The sequence below is a fragment of the Talpa occidentalis genome, unplaced genomic scaffold, assembly GCF_014898055.3.
Source record: "Talpa occidentalis isolate TD23 unplaced genomic scaffold, MPIMG_talOcc4v2.1 talOcc4.9, whole genome shotgun sequence".
NCBI classification, from domain to species: Eukaryota; Metazoa; Chordata; class Mammalia; order Eulipotyphla; family Talpidae; genus Talpa; species Talpa occidentalis.
In genome coordinates, this window is record NW_023605305.1 from 100,201,340 (window position 1) to 100,222,149 (window position 20,810).

The 20,810-nt window shown below is 38.3% G+C and overlaps 1 protein-coding gene across 1 annotated transcript in view; it reads left to right on the plus strand.

The window, feature by feature from the left end:
• The first annotated feature begins 5,398 nt into the window (after window positions 1–5,398).
• The window catches only part of PALMD (palmdelphin), a 44,145-nt gene continuing 28,733 nt past the window's right edge, over window positions 5,399–20,810 (plus strand). The window contains exons 1-2 of the mRNA XM_037500003.2: window positions 5,399–5,932; window positions 18,768–18,848. Coding sequence (XP_037355900.1) covers window positions 5,888–5,932; window positions 18,768–18,848 — 126 coding nt within the window. The 5' untranslated portion in view covers window positions 5,399–5,887. The remainder of the gene's footprint in view (window positions 5,933–18,767; window positions 18,849–20,810) is intronic.

Below are 20,810 nucleotides of genomic sequence, written 5' to 3' on the forward strand. Positions count from 1 at the left end.
CCTGTACCCCAGCTCTTGTATGCATATATAAATCTTAAAAATAAAATAAAATAAAATGTTTCATTTAACAAGATGTGGTAGCGGATAGAGCTCTATTGCATATCTACTTGACAAAGACTGAATTTGGCCATGAATATGTACTTAACATATATATAACAAATGCATTTAAGTAGATAAATTCATAAGCAGATATTTAATGGACCCTAATTGACTAGATTATGCTGCTTTGTGGATTATAACTCCAGATATTTTGTGACCCTTCTTATTTCCAGAGAAATAATAACTTTTATAAATTCAGCTGAGACTTCTTTCTTGAACTCCAAATTCATATATCTGTCTAATTGTCCACTCACTGTCCCCACATGTAAAACTAATCGACTTGTTCAAAAGTAAGTTCTTGAATTCTTTCCTTAAAAAAAAAAAAATATATATATTCTCCAAATTTCATGTCATTTTTTTTTATTTTTTAAGTGGATTTTATTTTTTTTTATTTTTTACATCACTGTTCATTTTTAAACAATATTTGCTTCCCCCACCCCCTCAGGTGTAGTCCCTATAGAATTACATTCACCAATGCACCCGTGCACCATCACCATAGTCCCCTGTGCTCTGGAATTTCCTGTCTTAATTGATGCAGTAACTTCCATTTGCTCAGTCCCACAGTCAGTTATTATTTTTTTTTAAATAATAAATTTTATTTTTATATTCCCCATACAATTGCAACCCCCCCCATTCTGACCCCAATCCCTCCCTCCCGCCCCCCGCCCCCAAAAAGTGTCTCTGGTTCATAGTTTTTTGTTGATTCTGATTTTCACTTTCTTATAGTTATTCATTTTCCTGGTCCCTTATTTAAGTTTTCTAGATTCCTGCTATGAGTGAGACCATCCGGTATTTTTCCTTTTCTTTTTGGCTTATTTCGCTGAGCATGATCCCTTCCAGTGCCATCCATGTTGCTGCAAATTGCATGTGTTTATCTTTTGTGAATGTTGAGTAATATTCCATGGTGTATATGTACCACATCTTCTTGATCCAGTCATCTATTTTTGGGCATTTGGGTTGTTCCAAAGCTTAGCTATTGTAAACAGTGCTGCTATAAACATAGGGGTGCAGGTGTTCTTTGGAATTGATGTTTCTGTGTCCTTTGGGTAAATACCTAGGAGTGGAATTGCTGGATCATATGGAAGCTCTATGTTTAGTAGGTCCAGAAATCTCCACACAGCTCTCCATAGTGGTTGGACCAGTTTGCACTCCCACCAGCAGTGCAGAAGAGTTCCTTTTTCTCTGTTATTATTAATCTACTTTTTCTCCCATCAACCTTAGGGCCTATGCACAGGTTTTTCCTGATATGCTTTCCCCAACACTATCCTCATGGTTAACCACCCCCCATTCAAGTATTTATTCAAATGCTTCCATTTCAATGCCATTACCTTAGCAGCCCTATTCTAAAGTGCATCCTGCTCTATTTTCTTTCTATAGCTTTTATTAATAGGACCTCCATGAGAATGTGCCTCTTGAACATCCAACTAAAAAGGCATAATCGACTAAGGGTCCCAGCTATTGTACTCTGAGATCCACCCTTGGACTTGCATTAAAACCTTGCCTCTCTTGGGCCTCCCCGGTGGCGCAGCGGTTGAGCGCTGGGTTGCGAAGCTGCCCGCGGCCTCTGCGGCGCAGGTTCGATCCCCGGCTGCTCCCCGGCCACCGGAGGAGGGTCCCACATGGTGAGCAGACCTCTCCTGCCGCCCGCTGCTCCCCTCAGCAGTGTACTTCGGTCCTTCTGCCTGCTCTGCTCCCCGCTCTGGCTCTGGTGAATTCTCTCACCCTCCCACGCTTCTGACTGTACCCAGTGCTTGTATAAATAAATAAAAAAAAAAAAATCTTAAACAAAAAAAAACTTTGCCTCTCAAAATAAGGGGGGTGGGAATTGTATGGGGAATATAACCAAGATGAAAAAGCACACATTGTGCAAAAATGAAAAATGATGTAAAAAATATATAAAATAATAAATAAAAATATGCAGAGAAAGCATTTGAATAACTGTTCATAATAAGCACTTTCAACAAATTAGGCATGGGAGAAGAATATCTTAGCACAATAAAATCCCTAAAGATTAAAAAAAAAAAAAAAAACCCAACCTTGCCTCTCAGACACCACTCCCAGTCAGTGATTGGGTATGGCAGGAATGCTAAGGCAGGGCAGTCCCTGGGAGACACAGAACCTCTCTGATAACTGACTTTGGCATCAGAATTCTCTGAGGACCTTGCCATTCTTCCTCAGATTGCACTCTGAATTAAACAATTTCCACCTAACTTTCTCTTTCTTCCTCACTCAGATCAGACTTGCACCATGCCCTCTCATACCTTCCCAGCTTCAGGCTTTTCTGCCCACCTCACCGTTTTCTTTCATACAATTATTCCCTAGCAAAATACAATATATTTAAGCCATCTTGGCATTTGTTTCTCAATTAATATAATCATCCTCTCAGCTACAATATTTTGCATACTTGTGTCTTTCATTGTGTCCTAGAATATAAGAGCCAGGAGAGCCAGAATTTTTTTTGCCAAGGTATCCCATACACCTAGCATGGTGATAATACATCATAGGTGCTTAGTATACAGTTGCAGAATAAATGAATAGCAAATGCTTTAAAATATGAGCAATTACCAGCATTATCAGCTAAATAAATGAACAAACACGTGACAATAGCAATCAGTTGTCACGACTCTGCTTCCTCCTAAATTTCCGGATCTTTCTATTTTATCCAGTCCTCTCCTACACTGGAAAGCCCTTAGGTTTTCCCATTGCAGAAATGAAATCTGAGAGGTAAATTTTTTTTAGGAAAAGATCCAATCTAATAATTGGGTGACTGCCCATCTGTTCTGGGCAGCAAATACACAATTCTGATTGAGATATTTCTCACTACCACTCTCTTTAATTTCAGCCAGGATCTGCAGATAAACAAAATCAAAGCAAGAAGATGTGGTACATATACACCATGGAATATTACTCAGCATTCAAAAAAGATAAACACATGCAATTTGCAACAACATGGATGGCGCTGGAAGGGATCATGCTCAGCGAAATAAGCCAGAAAGAAAAAGAAAAATACCAGATGGTCTCACTCATAGCAGGAATCTAGAGAACTTAAATAAGGGACCAGGAAAATGAATAACTATAAGAAAGTGAAAATCAAAATCAACAAAAATCTATGAACCAGAGACACTTTTGGGGGGGTGGGGGAGGGAGGGGAGGGATTGGGGTCAAAATGGGGGGGTTGAAATTGTATGGGGAATATAAAAATAAAATTTATTATAAAAAAAGAAATTGTATGGGGAATATAAAAATAAAATTTATTATTAATTTAAAAAAATACATTAAAAAAAGTTTTGCAGGGTTTTTTTTTTTTAAGCTTAAATATCCATCCAATAGTAATGAAACTTGGTACACATATGACCAGTTGTGCTATTCTCTAGCCACCCAAAATGTGTCTTGGGTATATGGAGCAAGGACAAACTACTCTCAAGTATGATGTCAGATTCTTGAAACTGGTGGGTTTCCTCTTAGCGTTCAATGGTTGGGTAGCTCCAAATGACAATATGGAGAGATCTTCTCTGACTAGGGCCACTAAATTTATCCAGAGGGGATTTCCACAGGGTTCTACGTGAGGGGTTTGCATACAGCTGCAAGTATTATCAGAAAAAGATGGAAAGGAAGATGGGAGTCCAATTTGTTCTCATAAAGACTGATCAGCCTTCAGCCTGTATCTTGATTTGCCCTGTTTCCTTGGGCAGGACTTGATGAATGGCTATTATAAAGTCAGAGCCCACCTTCCAATCTTGGCATTGCTACTTATTAGCTATAGGAAAGTTAATTCTCTGAAGATCAGTTTTCTCATTTTAAAAATAGGGATATTCAAGGGGCCTCTCTGGTGGCGCAGCGGTTGAGCACTGGGTTGCAAAGCTGCCCGCAGCCTCTGCAGCACGGGTTTGATTCTCGGCTGCTCCCCGGCCACCAGAGGAGGTCCCACATGGCGTGCAGACCTCTCCTGCTGCCCGCTGCTCCCCTCAGCAGTGTACTTCGGTCCTTCTGCCTGCTCTGCTCCCCGCTCTGGCTCTGGTGAATTCTCTCACCCTCCTGCGCTTCTGACTGTACCCAGTGCTTGCATAAATAAATAAATACATAAATACATAAATACATAAATAAATAAATCTATCTTTAAAAAATAAATAAATAAAAATAGGGATATTCAGAACAGGGAAGGGAAGAGCACAGAGACTATGATGACAGTTCATGGATGACTTGTTGGTGGGAATTCTATGGGGATTACAACTGAAAGGAACAACAATATAATATATATATATAAATAAAAAATAATGAAAATTAAAAATAGGTGTATTATGTATATGATGTGATGAATATTAAATAAACTTATTATGGCAACCATGTCATAAGATATGAATATCATAAGATATCATATCATAAGATATGAATATCAAATCACCTTAAGCTTACACAGGGCTGTATGACAACTTTATCTCAACAAAACTGGATCAACATTGGGATGACAGCACCTTTCAGAGCATTTTAAGATAAATAGGATTCAAAGCCTATAGAAAGTGCTCAGCAAATATTAGCTGTTATTATTACTGACATCAGCAATGTGAAAGAAATTAAACCATATGTTCAGTGTTTGAGTTGTCCTTTTAACCTCTTCAGCTGAATATTGATAGGAAGATACTTGAGAGCATCAAGGATATAACAATGAGGTAATTAAGGTTTACTACATCAAAATTTAATTAAAGAAGTAGTAGAAGAAATAAAACAGAGTCCAGCATTCAGGTTTCCCAACGTCTGCTTTGACCTGCGAGTATCACTGGCCTTGCCTTCTTTTTCCCAAAGAACAAGGGATGAGCCACATAGTGTCAGGACGTGTGAGTTGTAACTCACTTTCAAAGGCTCGCTCCTTTCTCTTGCATAACTGGTGAGGTCAAAATGGGCACCTTCCTGAAAGCCAAGAGTGTCATTTCTGAACAACGTCCAAGAAAGAACTACATTCCACAGAAATCCCAGACAAGAAATAACAGAGGGTGGCACTTGACATTTAAACCACACTGAACACTGCAGGTGGGCCAGCCTCTTAATAGGGTCGTATTAACACCTTTGATTTCTCCATGACCTAAAGATTCCAAAGTTAGTAACAGACCATGGGAGTGGGCGGGAGCAGAGGAGGCAGGACAGCCTGATACAAATTTATCTCTATATTAAGTTCCAAAAGTAACTGAAGAATTTTTTTTTTATTATCTAAAGCCAATCAGAGGAAGAAAGGCAAGCAAGTGACCTGGCCTGGTCAAGGTGAGGCTATCTTTGTAAACTCTGGATCAGAGTATAGGTAAACTTTGCACACACACACACACACACACACACACACTGGGATGGCTGTGTGTGGCTGGAGCCAAGGCTGATTCTCCACTCAGCAAGTGAGCTCCCTGTGCCTCTCCTAGAAAATAAGGAATTGGGGAAGGAACAGTTAATAAGAAAATGTGCCTTGCTAACTGTGCACATTACAACAAAGAGCTGGCAGCTCCTGAAGGAAAAGGGTTTGTGCCGCTGCCGTTCAAACTTGTCAGTCAACTCGTGCCAGCAGCCTCAGCGTCTGCCTCCCCAGCACACCCTCATTACATGTGTCTGTCTGGCCTGATCTGTACATCTGCTCAGAGTCGCTCCTGCCGAGTTGAGTCGGGGATTTCTGCATTTCTCACTGGTGCCAAGAGCAGATTTCTCTATCTGCTGCTTCTCTGTCACCCCGGCTCTCTCCCCCAAGGAGGCTCTCCGGCTTTTATGATAGCTTTGGACTTCCTACGCTGTCTGCCTGTCCCTGACTTCTAGAATGGAAGAAGCCGAGCTGGTGAAGGAAAGGCTGCAGGCCATCACAGTAAGTGTGCACACAGTTCTCAGTATGGGGGAGGTTGCTGAGGGGAAGGGCAGGCAAGGTGCCGGCTGCCCCTGCCGCTGAGCCCCTGTAAGTGGAAAAACAGAACTGTCATCTTCATGGACATGTCTCTGCGGCTCTCTTAACCCTTGTCAACCTCTGTAAACTCTCAGGCTTCAGAAACTGAGTACAGAGCAAATGTTCCACAACAACTATGCCTATGTTTTAAACAGCAATTAGAAGCTTTTAATTTCGTTGACTGTCACCTTCTATATATTTCAAAAATGAAGTTTTTCCTTAAATTAATGCTTGACAGACAACAGATCCGAAAACAGATCCCCGATGTGGAAACTTTTTGTAACATTAATATACAAAAAAGTTAAAATCTTTTAAAAGGGGGAGAAAAAAATAAAAGAAATGGCTTCAAACTTTTTTATTTGTAGTGTGGGAATATGTTCCAGAAAGCCTATTAGAATGAAAATGAATGTTGTTGCACTTAAACTAAGCATTAAGCAAGAGAAAAGTAGGTAAAAGCACGGATCAGATTAATTTGAAGGTATCTATTTCCAGCAGAGTCACAAACTGAATAAGATCCTGATAGAGGAATGTAATGCATGCAATGCAAAGGATTTGGAAAATATTTCATTAATACTAGGAAAGAAAATAGTGTAATTTTTTATGTTTGTTTTGGGAAAAAGTCAACGCAAGAAATGAATTACTTTCCTTAAATGATCCAGGCTTTTTTTTTTTTTTAATTTTGTAAAATCCTCTATTTGGCAGTAACCTAGAAGTCGTTTATCATTAGCTACAAATTATGACATAATTTTTTTTAAGGAAAGAAACTTTGGAAATCAACATTCAATATCTCAACATTTCTGCCACTGAAATGAACTGTACTTTTTAAAAACTAATACAAAATGTGGCTAGGATATTTTTCTTTGCTCTTCAAATTCCCATAGCATAAATAATGACACTAGCCCCAATTTAGGATTTTTATTAATGGGATACAGTATCACACAGTTCCTTACAGAAAGGATTCAGTAAGTTAAATTATTTTCTCAATCATTTAAAGACAATACTTTTGAAATGTCTAACGTGTACTCAGTACATTTCCTTTCTTCAGAAAACTTTGGTTTGGGTTGTTGTTTGTTTTGCTTTGTTCTTTTTTGTTGTTAAACTGAGACACACTTTCAGCTGTCCTGCTTTAAGGGACAGGAACTCTGTCCTCTCTGTTGTTTTTGGCGTGGGCCTTTTGCAGTCCAGCTGTTGTCTAAAGGTTACTTTATTAAACTGTGTGAACTATGTGGGCACAAGTTCCACTTTTTCTGACACTTCTATCTCCTAATTAACTAAATTAAATCCTGTTATCCAATGAAATACCCAAGCAGCTCCTTGTTTCTCATTTTTCTTGGTTGAATGGGAGCACACCCTTGCGTAAGCCCTATAACCTCCAATATTCCTTGTAACTTGTACTGGACCAGCACATGTTCCTGAGGAGTGACGGCAGAGAGTTATCCATGAAAACTAAAAATTTTTACTGAGGGTTTCATTGGCAAGTAGAGGTAGAACAATAGTTATAATGCCTAACAAGATGACAAGAGAGTAAGAAGGTTCCTGAATACACTGGAGTATGCTTTTTTAGTGATTAAAAAAACACTTTTTTGGATTATTCCACTAGCCTAAACATGCCCCATTAGAAATAATTAAGCAAATCTTCAAAGTAAAACCGCAAAGTAAATCTATTTTGAAAGTAGTATATTTGCATAAAAGTTAAAGAAAAAGGTTTATGGGGACAACTTTCCACTGGCTTACACCTCAGCAGCTAAGTCCAGTTTCATCTGTCATAACCTAGAGGGAAAATGGAGCAGTGTCAGTGCCTTATCCATGGAAACAACACATCCACTCATCTCTCTCCTGGACACCCTGGGAAATGCCAGCTTTCTCCACCCTTGCTTTACCCAGGAAGCCACCTCAGCTACTCCCTTTCCCTATGGGAAAATGAAAACACGTAGCATATGAAGAGTTTGCAGGAATTACTTCATTTTTAGAAGTGCTGAAATTTTTTGAAATCTCTGACCACGACTAAAACTTGGTGACATTTCATTTTAACTATTTTCCTCCTATTTTCCTCCACTGAAAAAAATTTTGTATACTTCAAGGGAAAAAAAATAAGACAATTAATTTCCCATTTAATCAAACACAGCAATGCACAGACTTCACTCAGGGGGACGGGAGAGAAAGGGACGCTTTTTACATTCTAAGTCTTATTTGATTTTTACATTAAAAATTGTCCCTTCAATTCCTAGCTATGAAATAAAATAGTCTCCACTGTTATATTTATTCTACCTGGTTTCAAGTGTCCAAAAAGTCATTATACCCAAAGAACGGAATTGAAAAAGCAAATGGATAGACCTGTAACTTGACAGAACCAAGTGCCAGTCTTGTTCCTCTTAAAAAAAAAAAAAAAAACAAGATTAAAGAGAATAAATAGATGGAATGTGGCACTCAGCCTCACAAATTGAAAACTAAAGTACTATAATGGTATCATTCATTTCTCATATCAGTAAATTGAATTTTAGATTACTCTGAAGTCCTCTTAGAGAGGACTTAGAGAGAATAGAGAATAAAGACTTAAAGAGAATAACAATAGAATTACAGAAGTTCTCAGAAGAGAGTGTTTAAAAGAAGGTAATTCAGTTTGGAGAGTACAAATAGGGATTCTATTTTGCATATTTACTCCATGTTTCTCCCTGGTTGCTTTCCTCAGATACTAACTCTTCCCTGACTCAATGAATGGTCAAAGTAGCTCTTAGCCAAGAGTTCAATTTTCACCTATAACTCAGAAACAGGGCTGCTTCAAACGGATTAAATATTGCATTGTTTTAAAAGTCTCTTGAGGATCTTTTCAAGTTAATACATATTTTATTTGAAAGCTGATTTTATACAAAAGGAAAGTCATTGAAGGAGACTAGTAGTTTGAAATTTGCTCTTAATGTTACTGAAACTGACAATAACAATGTCTCCAGTATTCTGGGAAAGAGGGAGCTCAAGGACAGAGAGTGCACCCTGCAGAATTTCTGGAAGTAAATATGGCCACCACTACAGAACAGTGAAGAGGCCCAGGTAAATTCCCCTCTGAGATATAAGAATCCCCTTAGGATTAACAATATTCATGTGCTCTTGACAACTTCCTCTACAAGGACACATTGCCGTATCTCCATTTTTACCACGGCATTAGAAAATGCTGTTACTGGTATGAACCTAGACCTCTGAATCAAATACAGTGTTGCACCAGTGTTTCCTGCAAGAAAGAAAAAAAGGAAGGAAGGAAGGAAGGAAGTATTCTCATCAAGGTTTACTTTTAGCCATCAGGAATGTGAGTTACAACTCATTCTGTCATTTTCTTTATTTAATTCATCATTGTGGAGCACCTACTATGTGCCAAGCTTTGTGCACTCTAAAGAAAAGTAGTGACGGGAATCAGCAGTATGAGGAGTAGGGTGTGAGTGGGTTGCAATTGGTAACAGAGTGGTCCAAACGGATCTCATGGAGAGGGTGACTTCTGAGCATAGAAGGGAAGGAGGTAGCTCTGTCAAAAGCTAAACAATAGTCATAATCACAAGAACAAGCACCTGCTTGGGACTGACTCTACTTGGAAACAAGCCATATAAAGTCCTGACACTGGAATTTAAGCAACGAGCCAGATTTGCCAGCCAAAGCTGCTTGTGACGCAAAATAATAAGGAGTTCTCACATTTCCCGTGATCCACCCCCTGTTTCTTTCCACTTCTAAAGAATTTTTCTAGACTTGTAAACATCAAGATTTAGGAGGCAAAAAGTTCTCCACATAAAACAGAAATCCACCCAATAGAAAGACCAATTTTAAAGCAAAAACAAAAACACACACAGGTTTAAGTTATTCCTGTAACACAATTTGGTTACTACTGGATACCCATCTCATCTTTTCCCTTTTTTTCCCCCAATATTTGGGATCTTCTTACAGTTACATGACCTCAAAGGAGGACATGCTACATAATTTTTGAACCCCAGTACACATTGAAAACGTGTTTCCTTTGCTCAGGAAGTATGCAAAATTTCAAGATGGTAACAGCAAAGCATTAAACTACATTCTGGGTCCTTCTAAGCATTGAGTGACTTCACAGGTCACATGTCCAAGAAGCCGGCCCTACTTCTATTTCCCAGGTTGGCCATTTACATATTTCCCCCCTATTTATTCTACCTATACAAACGAGACACTGAAGACAGTAGCAAGCCAGCTTGGGTGTTGACTACATGTATGTTACAACATTTAGTTTGATCATTGTATTATCTAAAATTCTAAGGACTCTTAAAATAAAGAATGTATAATGCACCATTGTTCCAGCAATCTACCTTGTGGTTAAGGCAAAGTTACAGGAAGAACTTCCAATTTGTCATGAGCATCCAAAGACATTCACATAAACGATGGTGCAAGGAGATATAAGAATCTCCTAAATAAAGAAGTCCTGTGCCAGAATCTTCAAACAATAAAGCCTCCACACAATTTTCCATGGTGCTGTACTGAGATTACAGGTTTCTTCCAGATAGGGAAAGATTTCTTCAAACAAATGTGCAATGCCACATTTCTTTGCCAAACATAATAGCCCACCCACAAAGAAGTCCATGTGATGAGGTATAATAATTATGATAGCTTATTAAGGAAACTGCTTTCTGATAACAGGGAAAGGTTTTCCAGTCTGCTACAGAATGATAATGTTACTCAGCAAGCCCTCTTCTGACCCCGTGAACTTTCTGGACATTACTGGATGGTCAAAGGAAAAGCTGCTTCATTAGAAAACTGATTGAAACAATCAGCATATGTAAGGACCTAACTAGAGTCTAAAGTGCAGCACAATTCAGAGCTAAAACTGAAACAAGATGTCCCCTACTAATCTCCAGTTGCAAATTTCCTAGGTGCTTTTAACATGATTATTATTTTAATTTGTTTAAATGGAAATGGTGTCACTTAGGGAGATGTCCCCCTGAAAATTTACTGCGCAAGAAGTTCCCTCAGCAGCCTAATGAGATGTGGACTTTCCTAAGACACCATAGCAACAGACTGAATGAGGATTGTACTTAACATTTGTATGGAAAGCACCAGTGCTGAGTGCATTCAATTAAACCATTTAAAACACACACAGCCAGGTTATCTTCTGAAGCTCTATATGGAGCCAGTTTCCATAACTGGCTCCACCCTAAGCCTCAAGGTTTTATGTGTAACCCATCAGTAACTTAAGGTGATATGACACATTGAAGAGATCTACAACAGTTCTTCAAAATCAACCTATACTAACAAATCTAGAAGAAAGGATCTCTGGGGCCTCCCTGGTGGCGCAGCCGGTTGAGCGCAGTGCTATGAAACTGTCTGCAGCCTCTGCAGTGCCAGTTCCATCCCCACCGCATCAGAGCAACGGACATGGCAAGCAGACCTCTCCTGTCTCGCCCGCAGCTCCCCTCAACAGTGTATTTCGTCAGTCTGCCTGTTCTGTTCCCCACTCTGGCTCTGGTAAATCCTCTCACCCTCCCGCGCATCTGGCCTGTACCCTGGCTCTTGTAAAAATAAAATAAATCTTTTAAAAAAAGTGTTAAGCAAAAGAATTCTGAGATAAAAAGTAATAACAGCACTTCTTCTAAGGTTGAGGCTTCTGATTCACTGTCTCATTTGACCAATCAGTCCTGTGATGGTTTTCAGAAGCAGATGTGACCACCATCCCCATTGTAAATAGAAAAAAAAAACATAGGGCCTCCCTTGTGGCGCAGCGGTTGAGCGCTGGGTTGCGAAGCTGCCCGCAGCCTCTGCAGCACCAGTTCAATCCCTGGCTGATGGGCGAGGGCCCCACATGGCGCGCAGACCTCTCCTGCCGCCCGCTGCTCCCCTCAGCAGTGTACTTCGGCCCTTCTGCCTGCTCTGCTCCCCACTCTGGCTCTGGTGAATTCTCTCACCCTCCCGTGCTTCTGACTGTACCCAGTGCTTGTATAAATAAATAAATCTTTAAAAAAAATAGAAAAAAGTAAAGCTAAGGGAACTAGTTAAACAGTAGAGCTCGAATCTATTCCTCTACTTGTCAGATTCTCTCACAACATCACAATAAATTCTAACCAAAACCACAACCTCGCCCCTTTCAGAACTTCCTCTGTTATTCACTTTAGGAATCAAGTGCAGTAGGATAATAAAATCGCTGGAAGTTCTCCTTCACTTAAGCACATTTTCTCACCCATACCAAGTCTTCTTCCCTTGCAGTCTGCCAGGAGTAGAAGTGGAAAAGTCAAGAATGCATTGCCATTTTTAGAAAATTTGTGATTTTTAAGGAACCCCATTAGTTTTTTTCTGTGTGTGTGGTAACACACCTAATCCCCATGGTAAATGTAAGAATTTGAGTATTTCAAAACTACATGCAGAAATAATTATAGAACCAGGAGAATGTTAGAGAATTCCTTGTCCATATTCCCAACCTCTTACACACCATGCTTAAGAGATGCTGTGTAGTAAAGTACATTTGGAGAGGTATGAACCTATACCTCTGAATCAACAGTGGTGTGCCAGCATCACCTCAACAAAAAAGTATATATATAATTTCTTAAAATTAAATATATTTATTGCCATAAAAGATTAAAACTAATTTAAAAATTAGTTATGAAAAAGAAGGGATGTTTACCTAGCTTCTCCTTAAACACTTGCAATAGTGGGTGGATCAATACCTCCCAAACACTGTATTTCATCTGAGAACAGCTCTTCCTGTTGGATTTATATAACAAAATTTTACTAAGCAATATTATGTCTGTGACTGAGAAGGCACATGATTCCTTGAGGTGAAATCTGGATTAAAAAAGCTATTTTACCTATGTTTTTAAGTTTCCAATTTTATTTTAAGTTTCATGTAATTTAATTTTAAGTTCAATTTTTTAAGTTTAGTGCAATTCCAATCAAAGTGTCTAAGGAATTGTATTTATTCCTGTGCTAAAACAGGAAAATTTGGCAATGGGTATAGGAAAATTCAAGAACTCATTTATCCTTTGACCTGAATTTCACTAACAAGACTTATAGAATAAGTGATGCAGACAAGGATAGAATCCCGAATTAGGGATTTGGATAAAATCCAAATAAATTGATACATTTATGTGCGTTAAGTTGTTCTTGACATGCAAAAAGTGCTGGGAAATGTTTCTTATTGTTAGGACCATCATAATCTCCATCATCTACAGATATTGAAAAATTCAGCAAAAGAAAAAAAGCTAGATTTAATGTTTTTAATAATTGCTTGCTGTCTCTTACATATTCCTGGTGCAAATACAATAAGGTTTTCTAATTCATTTTACAACTCTGCCAGAGATTAACCAATAAAATCACCAATCTTTAAATAGCCGTAATTCACCTTTTTCCCTCTTTGAAAACTAAGGCGTTTTCACTCTCAGCCTTCTGAGAGCTCTTCAATTCACCCAAGATTCCAAGATTACCTATAAATTTTTCCACTTCCTACTTTAGCCTATCAAGAGTTCAAGTCTTGAATGTCTCAGTCTTGGCTGCAATACTTCCCCTTGGCCTTTCATGTCCCTTTATACATATTTATTCTAGCCTTTCCTGGATCAAGACTATTCTCCTTAATCAAAAATATGGAAGCAAACAGGAGTAGAATAGCTCTACTTTGTCTCTGCCATATAAATATCACACTGTGTATCTCAGCAGTCATTTAAGTATTGCCTTTATCTTTTTGCTCTCAACATAACTTAAATATGTACTTGCTGATACACACATGCTTTTTGAGGCCTTGCTGTTTTTGTTTCACATCTTCACATCACCCTAGATTTTACCTTACATACACATTTTTAAAGGTACCATTTATTTATCTGTATTCTTGGTTGCATGAACTCTTTGGGAAGCTCCTAGTGACATTAATTCATTTGGTTTGATTTTGTTTATAATAGTTCACTATTCTTAGCTGAACTGACATCATTTTTTGTTATGTATCCATGTTTCCTTTGGTAAATTGCACAAGCCTTAGAACTTATCCTCCCTCTTGAAATGTTTGTCACTTTTTCAAGGATTTTCTAAGGAATTTTTCTAGAGTTTTTAAAATATGCTTTCTTTGAAATCTAGCAAATTGTACCCAAGAGTCTTCTAGGAATATTATGTTAACACATTCTTTCTTTCAGAGTTATCATATTTGCATATCATGAGGCAGCTCTGCATTGTTGGCAATATTTAAATTCAGATAAGTAGCTTCTATTATTGTCCTTTTAGAGACCTAAAACATTAAGTCTCAGCAAAGCTAGTCATGAAGTTATAAGATACTCAGTTTCTAAGAGAACAAATTTGAAAACATTTGACTAGTTGACTTGGCCCAATTCACCAATTTCTATTGTAAGTAACACCTGATTGATTCCAAAATGAACTTCCATATAGATTCCATCCCTCTGTACTCTTTAAATGATCTGCCCTTAGTGCCCTATTTCTTTTCAAAATATGTTTCCTGTAGTACTCTGATTTCCTCTCCTGGCTTCAGCTATCTCTTCCAAAACTCCAAACTCTGTCTCTAGCTCTGACTCCTCTTCTGATCCGACTATTCAGCTTTCCAATTGCCTAGTAGATAACTCCACCTGGTTTTCCAAAGACACCTCCAACTTGGTATGAATCCACCATCTTCCCTCCCAAACTCATTCTTGCTTCTCCTGAATTTCCTGTTTCTGTTAGGGATTCTGCTTTCCTCACAGTTAAGAGCCTTGGACTTCATTTGGCCTCTTTCTCTCCTGTATCCACATGTCATCAGTTGTCAAGTTCTGCCAATTGTAACTCCCTAGTATCTGTGACCTATACACCCATTGCTATTTCTTAATCCAACTGTGAGTCTTCTGTATGAATTGTGCTCTCATTTTCCCCAAGCTCTCCCCCTTCAATATCTGCTAGGCAATGAAGCTCCATTAAAGTTCTTCAAACATGGTTTTATCATTCCTTCTCCCTGAAAACCTTTCATTGTCCCCTATTTCGATATATACATAAATTCCAAACCCAGTGTTATGCCATTCAGCACCCTTATTGAGGATCTATCCTCATCCTTATCTTATTCCCACTATTTCTTGTATAGCAACTTAGATGCTAGACTTACTGCTCCAAATAATATCTGATTTTCTACATCCAGATTTTGCTTACAGTCTTTGACCTGAATGTCCTTTCTTCCTACTCCTGAGTCTCCAAGCAACTATTCAAAATACTCTAGTAAGATGCTACTTCAAAACCTCTCCTTAGAGATAGATGAGATGATAGATGACTTTTTAACAAAGTTAAAAAGCCTCTCCTAATCATATCAGCTAGACCTCTCCAAATCTCCCCCCAACTCTTATACTACATTATTTGTGCATTTATTATTATATTTATCACTTCATTTCATGACTCTCGTTACAAATGTTTTTTTCTTTATGAGAATGTAAATTCTCATAAATGTATCTTTGCAATACATTTCACAAATGTATCTACTTTTGAATAATTTTTTAAGATTTATTTATTTATACAAGAACTGGGGTACAGGCCAGATGTGTGAGGATTCACCAGAGACAGAGCAGGGAACAGAACAGGCAAACTGAAGAAATACACTGCTGAGGGGAGCAGCGGGCGAGACAGGAGAGGTCTGCCATGACATGTGGGACCCTCGCCGGCAGGCTGCGATCAAACCGGCACTGCAGAGGCTGCAGACAGCTTCACAGCACTGAGCTCAACCACCTGTGCCACCAGGGGAGGCCCTATTTTTGAATAATTTTTAAACATTGCACAACTCCTAACATCATCTTCAATGTAGTATTTGTACATAAGTACGTAAATATTAGATAAATTAATATTAAATAGCTTGAGATCAATCCTGCCTTCTTGACAGATTCAGGCATGTTAAAATGTTAGCTAATTATTAATCAATAATATCTCTAGAATACTCACACTCCTAAGTGTTGTGCCTACCTTTATCAAGTATGTAATTGCAGAAATATCACTGACTCATAGTCACAACAGTTTATAGCTGCACAGGTAAATAAATGTTTTCAAAATAATTAGGAGGTAGCCTTCTACAGAATTGGAATTTATGGATGTCCATTGCTGAAATATTCCCAATAGGCTAAAAATCTAGGCAATTGTTCACTGAACATAGTGTTTTATTAGCTGAACACCGAAGAAGCAAACAGGAATATAAGTTATTCACTGTGGTTAAGATTAACAAATATTTGATATGTGAGGTTACACAGGTGTCCACAGAGATGATTAAGCTTTTGAGGAAATTTTGGGAAGAAGATGGCATTTCACATCTATTTGGTCCAACTAATTTGGAAGGAATTAACTGGCTATGAAAATGTCTGGTACACTAATAATAAAGCTAGCTATACAACTTAAGGTTGACTTAAAGTTTATTCAGTCATAAAGAAACTAAATTTTTACCATATTATTCTTTTGTAGTGCTTATAGGTTATGAAATTTGACAAAAGGATAACTTGCTGATGATGAATATCTTATGAGGAAAATGCACTCCTATCTTATAATTATCCCTCCTCCATTATAAAATTCCCTTCTTAACTACCTAGACTGATATGAGGAAGGCATCACATTACCGCTGACAGACAAAATATTGGTATTCCTTAGCAACCGTCCATAAGCTTGGTGTTGCCAAAACACTTCAGACGCCTGCCTCTGCCCATGGCTTTCATTACCTTATTATTAATCCCAAGATAAAACCAGTTCAAACAGGCTGTCCACAGGGTGGGGAAGCGTGGCTGGCTTCGGCATCCCTGACACCCATGCACAATGTCCTCTTTTAGGAGGACTGTCCGTGGAGAGGCAGATGGTGACACGCTGCATGCGGGAGGGTAAAGACGAACTCCTGTCACAAGGCCTGCTCCAGTTGCTGACTGTGCTGGTTCTGCCTCCAGGCCACAGTATTCATGATGGAGAGGACAATGAGGGAAGCTGTGAAAAGTTGGCCTAATTTCCCAGTCAGGGAAATGGTAAAGTAAATTGCCTATGGTGTGGAGGCTGAACTCAGATCGCCTGGGGTTCAATTCCTGGTTCTGCCACTTATTAGTTGCAAGAACTTGGATTAGCTAGCTAATCTCCCTAAACTTCCATTTCCTCTTCTGTAAAATGAAATTTATTACCATATCTCTTTGCTATTATGACTACTAAGCAAAATATTATGATATCTCTTTGTTATTATGACTATTAACTGAAAAGAATGCCTGGAAAATAGCTACCAAAGTGTTTGACACAATAAAAAAACTTAAAATATTACTAATATTTGCTCAGTAACAGCCTATAGATATTATGGAGAATTGGATCACAGAGGTTTTCATAGTTTTTGTTCCTAATCAGCAGATGTCATCCAAAGAAAAGTGATTTTGAAGACCCAGGCTTGCTGCTGGGCTATTTGTTTTCCAACAGCTTATGAAATTTAAAAAGCAATACTGGTGAAGTCATGCCTTCTTATACACAAAGGAGACATGACACAGAGCTGAAGAGCAACGTGTTGTTTTTATTCAACAAATGTACCTGAACTTACACATCAAACAGGAGTTTTTATCTTCAAAGGAGTCACATCAGGAAACCATGTACTTATTTCAATAATGCTGCCAAATATTTTTGGAAGTCTTCCTTCTAAATTACCTCTGAGCCTCCTTCAAGTTCTTTTAGATGTCTCCATTGGCCCCAAAAAAAAAATCCTTTGGGAATTTTCAATTTTGAAAGCAAATATAAAGCCAACTCTTACAAATAATATAGAGGTAATGGCACCACAAAGAGAGGCCTTTTGTACAGTTTATAAAATATCTCAATTCCAGACAAAGAATCAATAAAACTTTTCACACCAATGAAAGCATCATCAGGATTAGTGTATTGCTTTCTGCATGATTAAAAAGTTACATGTTTATTTGCTTTGTTAAATAACAGCACTATGTGTTGAGCACATTTCTATGAACTTTTTACATAAACTCATTTAATACTCATATCTTATGATATAAACACCCTTCTTATCCCCATTTTACAGATGAGGTAGGTCATTGAAGCACAGAGTGGTAAAGAATTTTGTCCAAGGACATAATAAGTGATAGAGTCAGAAACTGAACCCACACGGTCTCTATAGTATATACGTGGTATTTTCTAAAAAGTACCTCTGTGCATTAATTGTTATGCTCTCTGGGTTTTTTGAGATGATTTTATTTAAACTTGGTGAAAGATACTTTAACTGTCTATAAATTTCTTAAATTCCCATTAAAAGCCCTTTTAGCATTAACAAGAATTATCTGATCCCCTTATGCATCTTCCCATAGCAAGTTATACAACCAGGAAGCAATTCTACTTGCTAGCTTACTGCTGTTTCTGAAATCTGTAGGCTATTTTCCCCACCTAAACAGACCTTTTACCCAGCAGTTTCTTCAGCCTCATGCCAGGAACAGTGTCTCTCTCAAAATGTTTCCTCATGCCTGTTTCAAAATTCCCTCCTTAAATAAATTTAGTTTTTCCATTGCATCACTTAATGATGATGCAAATGGGGTGTTGACAAATGGGGTGTTGGAGAAGTGGAGTAGGGAAGAAAAGACATTAAAATATTTTTAAGTTCTCTTTGAAAAAGCACATTTTATTACTTTCCGTCAGCAAAAGGCCTTGAATGTCTCATTTTGCTCTCCTTTGCTTTGAAATATGAGTTTCCAAAGCAACTTCATACAATGCCAAGCGCATACCCTGGCCAGTCATTCGATGATGACAACAACCCCAGGAAAACATATTTTAGCAAATTGGAAAAATAGATTATTCTGGAACATTTTTTTTATTTCAGGATAAAAGAAAAATACAGGAAGAAATCTCAGAGAAACGTTTGAAAATAGAGGAAGAAAAACTAAGGCACCAGCATTTGAAGGTAACTTATGATTTTAATTTCATTTCAATGATTTTGTATACAAACATTCTAATGGCACTCAAATTTCAATAGTAAAAGGAGGGAAAATTTGCAACGTAATTCTACTAACACCTTAATAAGCATTGAGGAGGCCAAAAACAAGTAATATTTACATATGAGATTAATACTATCTGGCAAATATGGAACATGGAAAACATGGTTTTATTACTTTTACCCTTTCTTGCTGAATTTCCTCATTTTCTTGGGTAACCTTGAGAGCTCAGCCTTGACAATTTGCCCCTGAACACAGTCTTGCTTAGCATCCCTAGGGAACAGACCCAGCTAGGAAGTCCCTTTTGAAATCAATGAAAGGCCAGCCTTTCCCCAGGGGCGCAGAGCAGACGCTGTCTGGCCCCATCAAGGATGCTTGTATTTAAAAGCTCAGAGCAATGAAATCCAATGTTATTTGAGTGTGTTTTGGGTTTTGCTTCATTCTGTTTCAACAGAACATGAGATCATAACCAGAAATAAACCTCCATTTTTAAAATCAGACTTTACATCTTTCACGGGTGTGGTCATTTTGTAATTAAAGCACATTGAGTTTCAACATTTTATTGCGTAGCTTAGTCACAGGATGCAACCAAATGACAAACAGGAGCTCCTTGTGAACAGGCCCAAGCAGGAAACTACTTATCTGGCAGGGCTGCTATCAATAGATTTAATGAATCCTTCAATGAAACAATGCCTCGTGTTCCTGGGGTCTATAAACCTAACTTACCTAATTCAGCAAAATCCATCTTTCTGATGGACAAAGTAACCACTAAAAATAAACATAATATAAGATCCAATTAGTCACAGTTCTCTGGATTCTGTTTGCTTCTTTACTCCTATATAAATGGACATTTGCTATGTTGGATGGAAAATGTCAAAGCATAGTTAGCCTGCTATCTTCACAGTATGTCATGCTGAATTTTCGTTAAGTAGTTGACATAGCCAGGAAATGAGTGTCGACTCATTCATAGAAGAAAACCAAAGAAATGATAGCAGATATTACTAAGTTTGCCAGGCAAATGTCATAACCACTACACTACAGAAACCTGCTAAGTTTTTTCAGTGCGACTTGAAGTCAAAAGTCAAATCTATTTTGTTCCCTTATATAAGACATCAATGTAAAAAAAATAATAACAGTACAAAACACAACAGAGCAAAAACGGACAATTATAAATCAGAGACATCCTGCAGGGGAGGAGGAGGGAGAGGGATCAGAGGGAGGGAGGGACACAGGGGACTGAGGTGATGGTGCACAGGTGCCTTAGGGAAGGAAACTCTATGGGGACTCCACCTGAGGGGGTGGGGGGGAAGCAAATATTGTTCAAAAATGAACAACGATGTGAAAAAATAAAAATTTTATTAAAAAATTAAAAAATGATAAAAAACTCAAATTGATAACAGTTTTGAGATAGGCCATTTCTAACTCCATAACCAGTATTTGTCCCCTCCCTAGCCCCATCCTCTTTTATCGGTCCTTCCCTTTAACATCTCTCACTCCATTTCTCTTTTTTCACACACAAATTATATACAATTTGGGTCTCAGAAGAACAAAGTTCTGCTTCTGAGCTCTTAAGGACTAAGCAAGCAATATCATCCTTGCAAACTGGATAACTGAACAACAGCAGAGTTCACAGTAGAAAAGTTTAATTTTTTTTAAAGATTTATTTTTATTCATGCATACAAGAACTGGGGTACAAGCTAGACATGGGGGGGGTCACGGGGAGCTGAGAGGATTCACCAGAGCCTGAGTGGGGAGAAGAAGAGGCAGATCTACTGAAATACACTGCTGAGGGGAGCAGCGGGCAAGACAGGAAAGGTCTGCTGTGCCATGTCGGTTAGCTCCCTGGTGGGGGATCGAACTCAGGCCACAGTGGCTGGTGATAGCTTGACAGCACTAAGACTTTAACCCCTGTACCACCAGGGAGGCTCAGA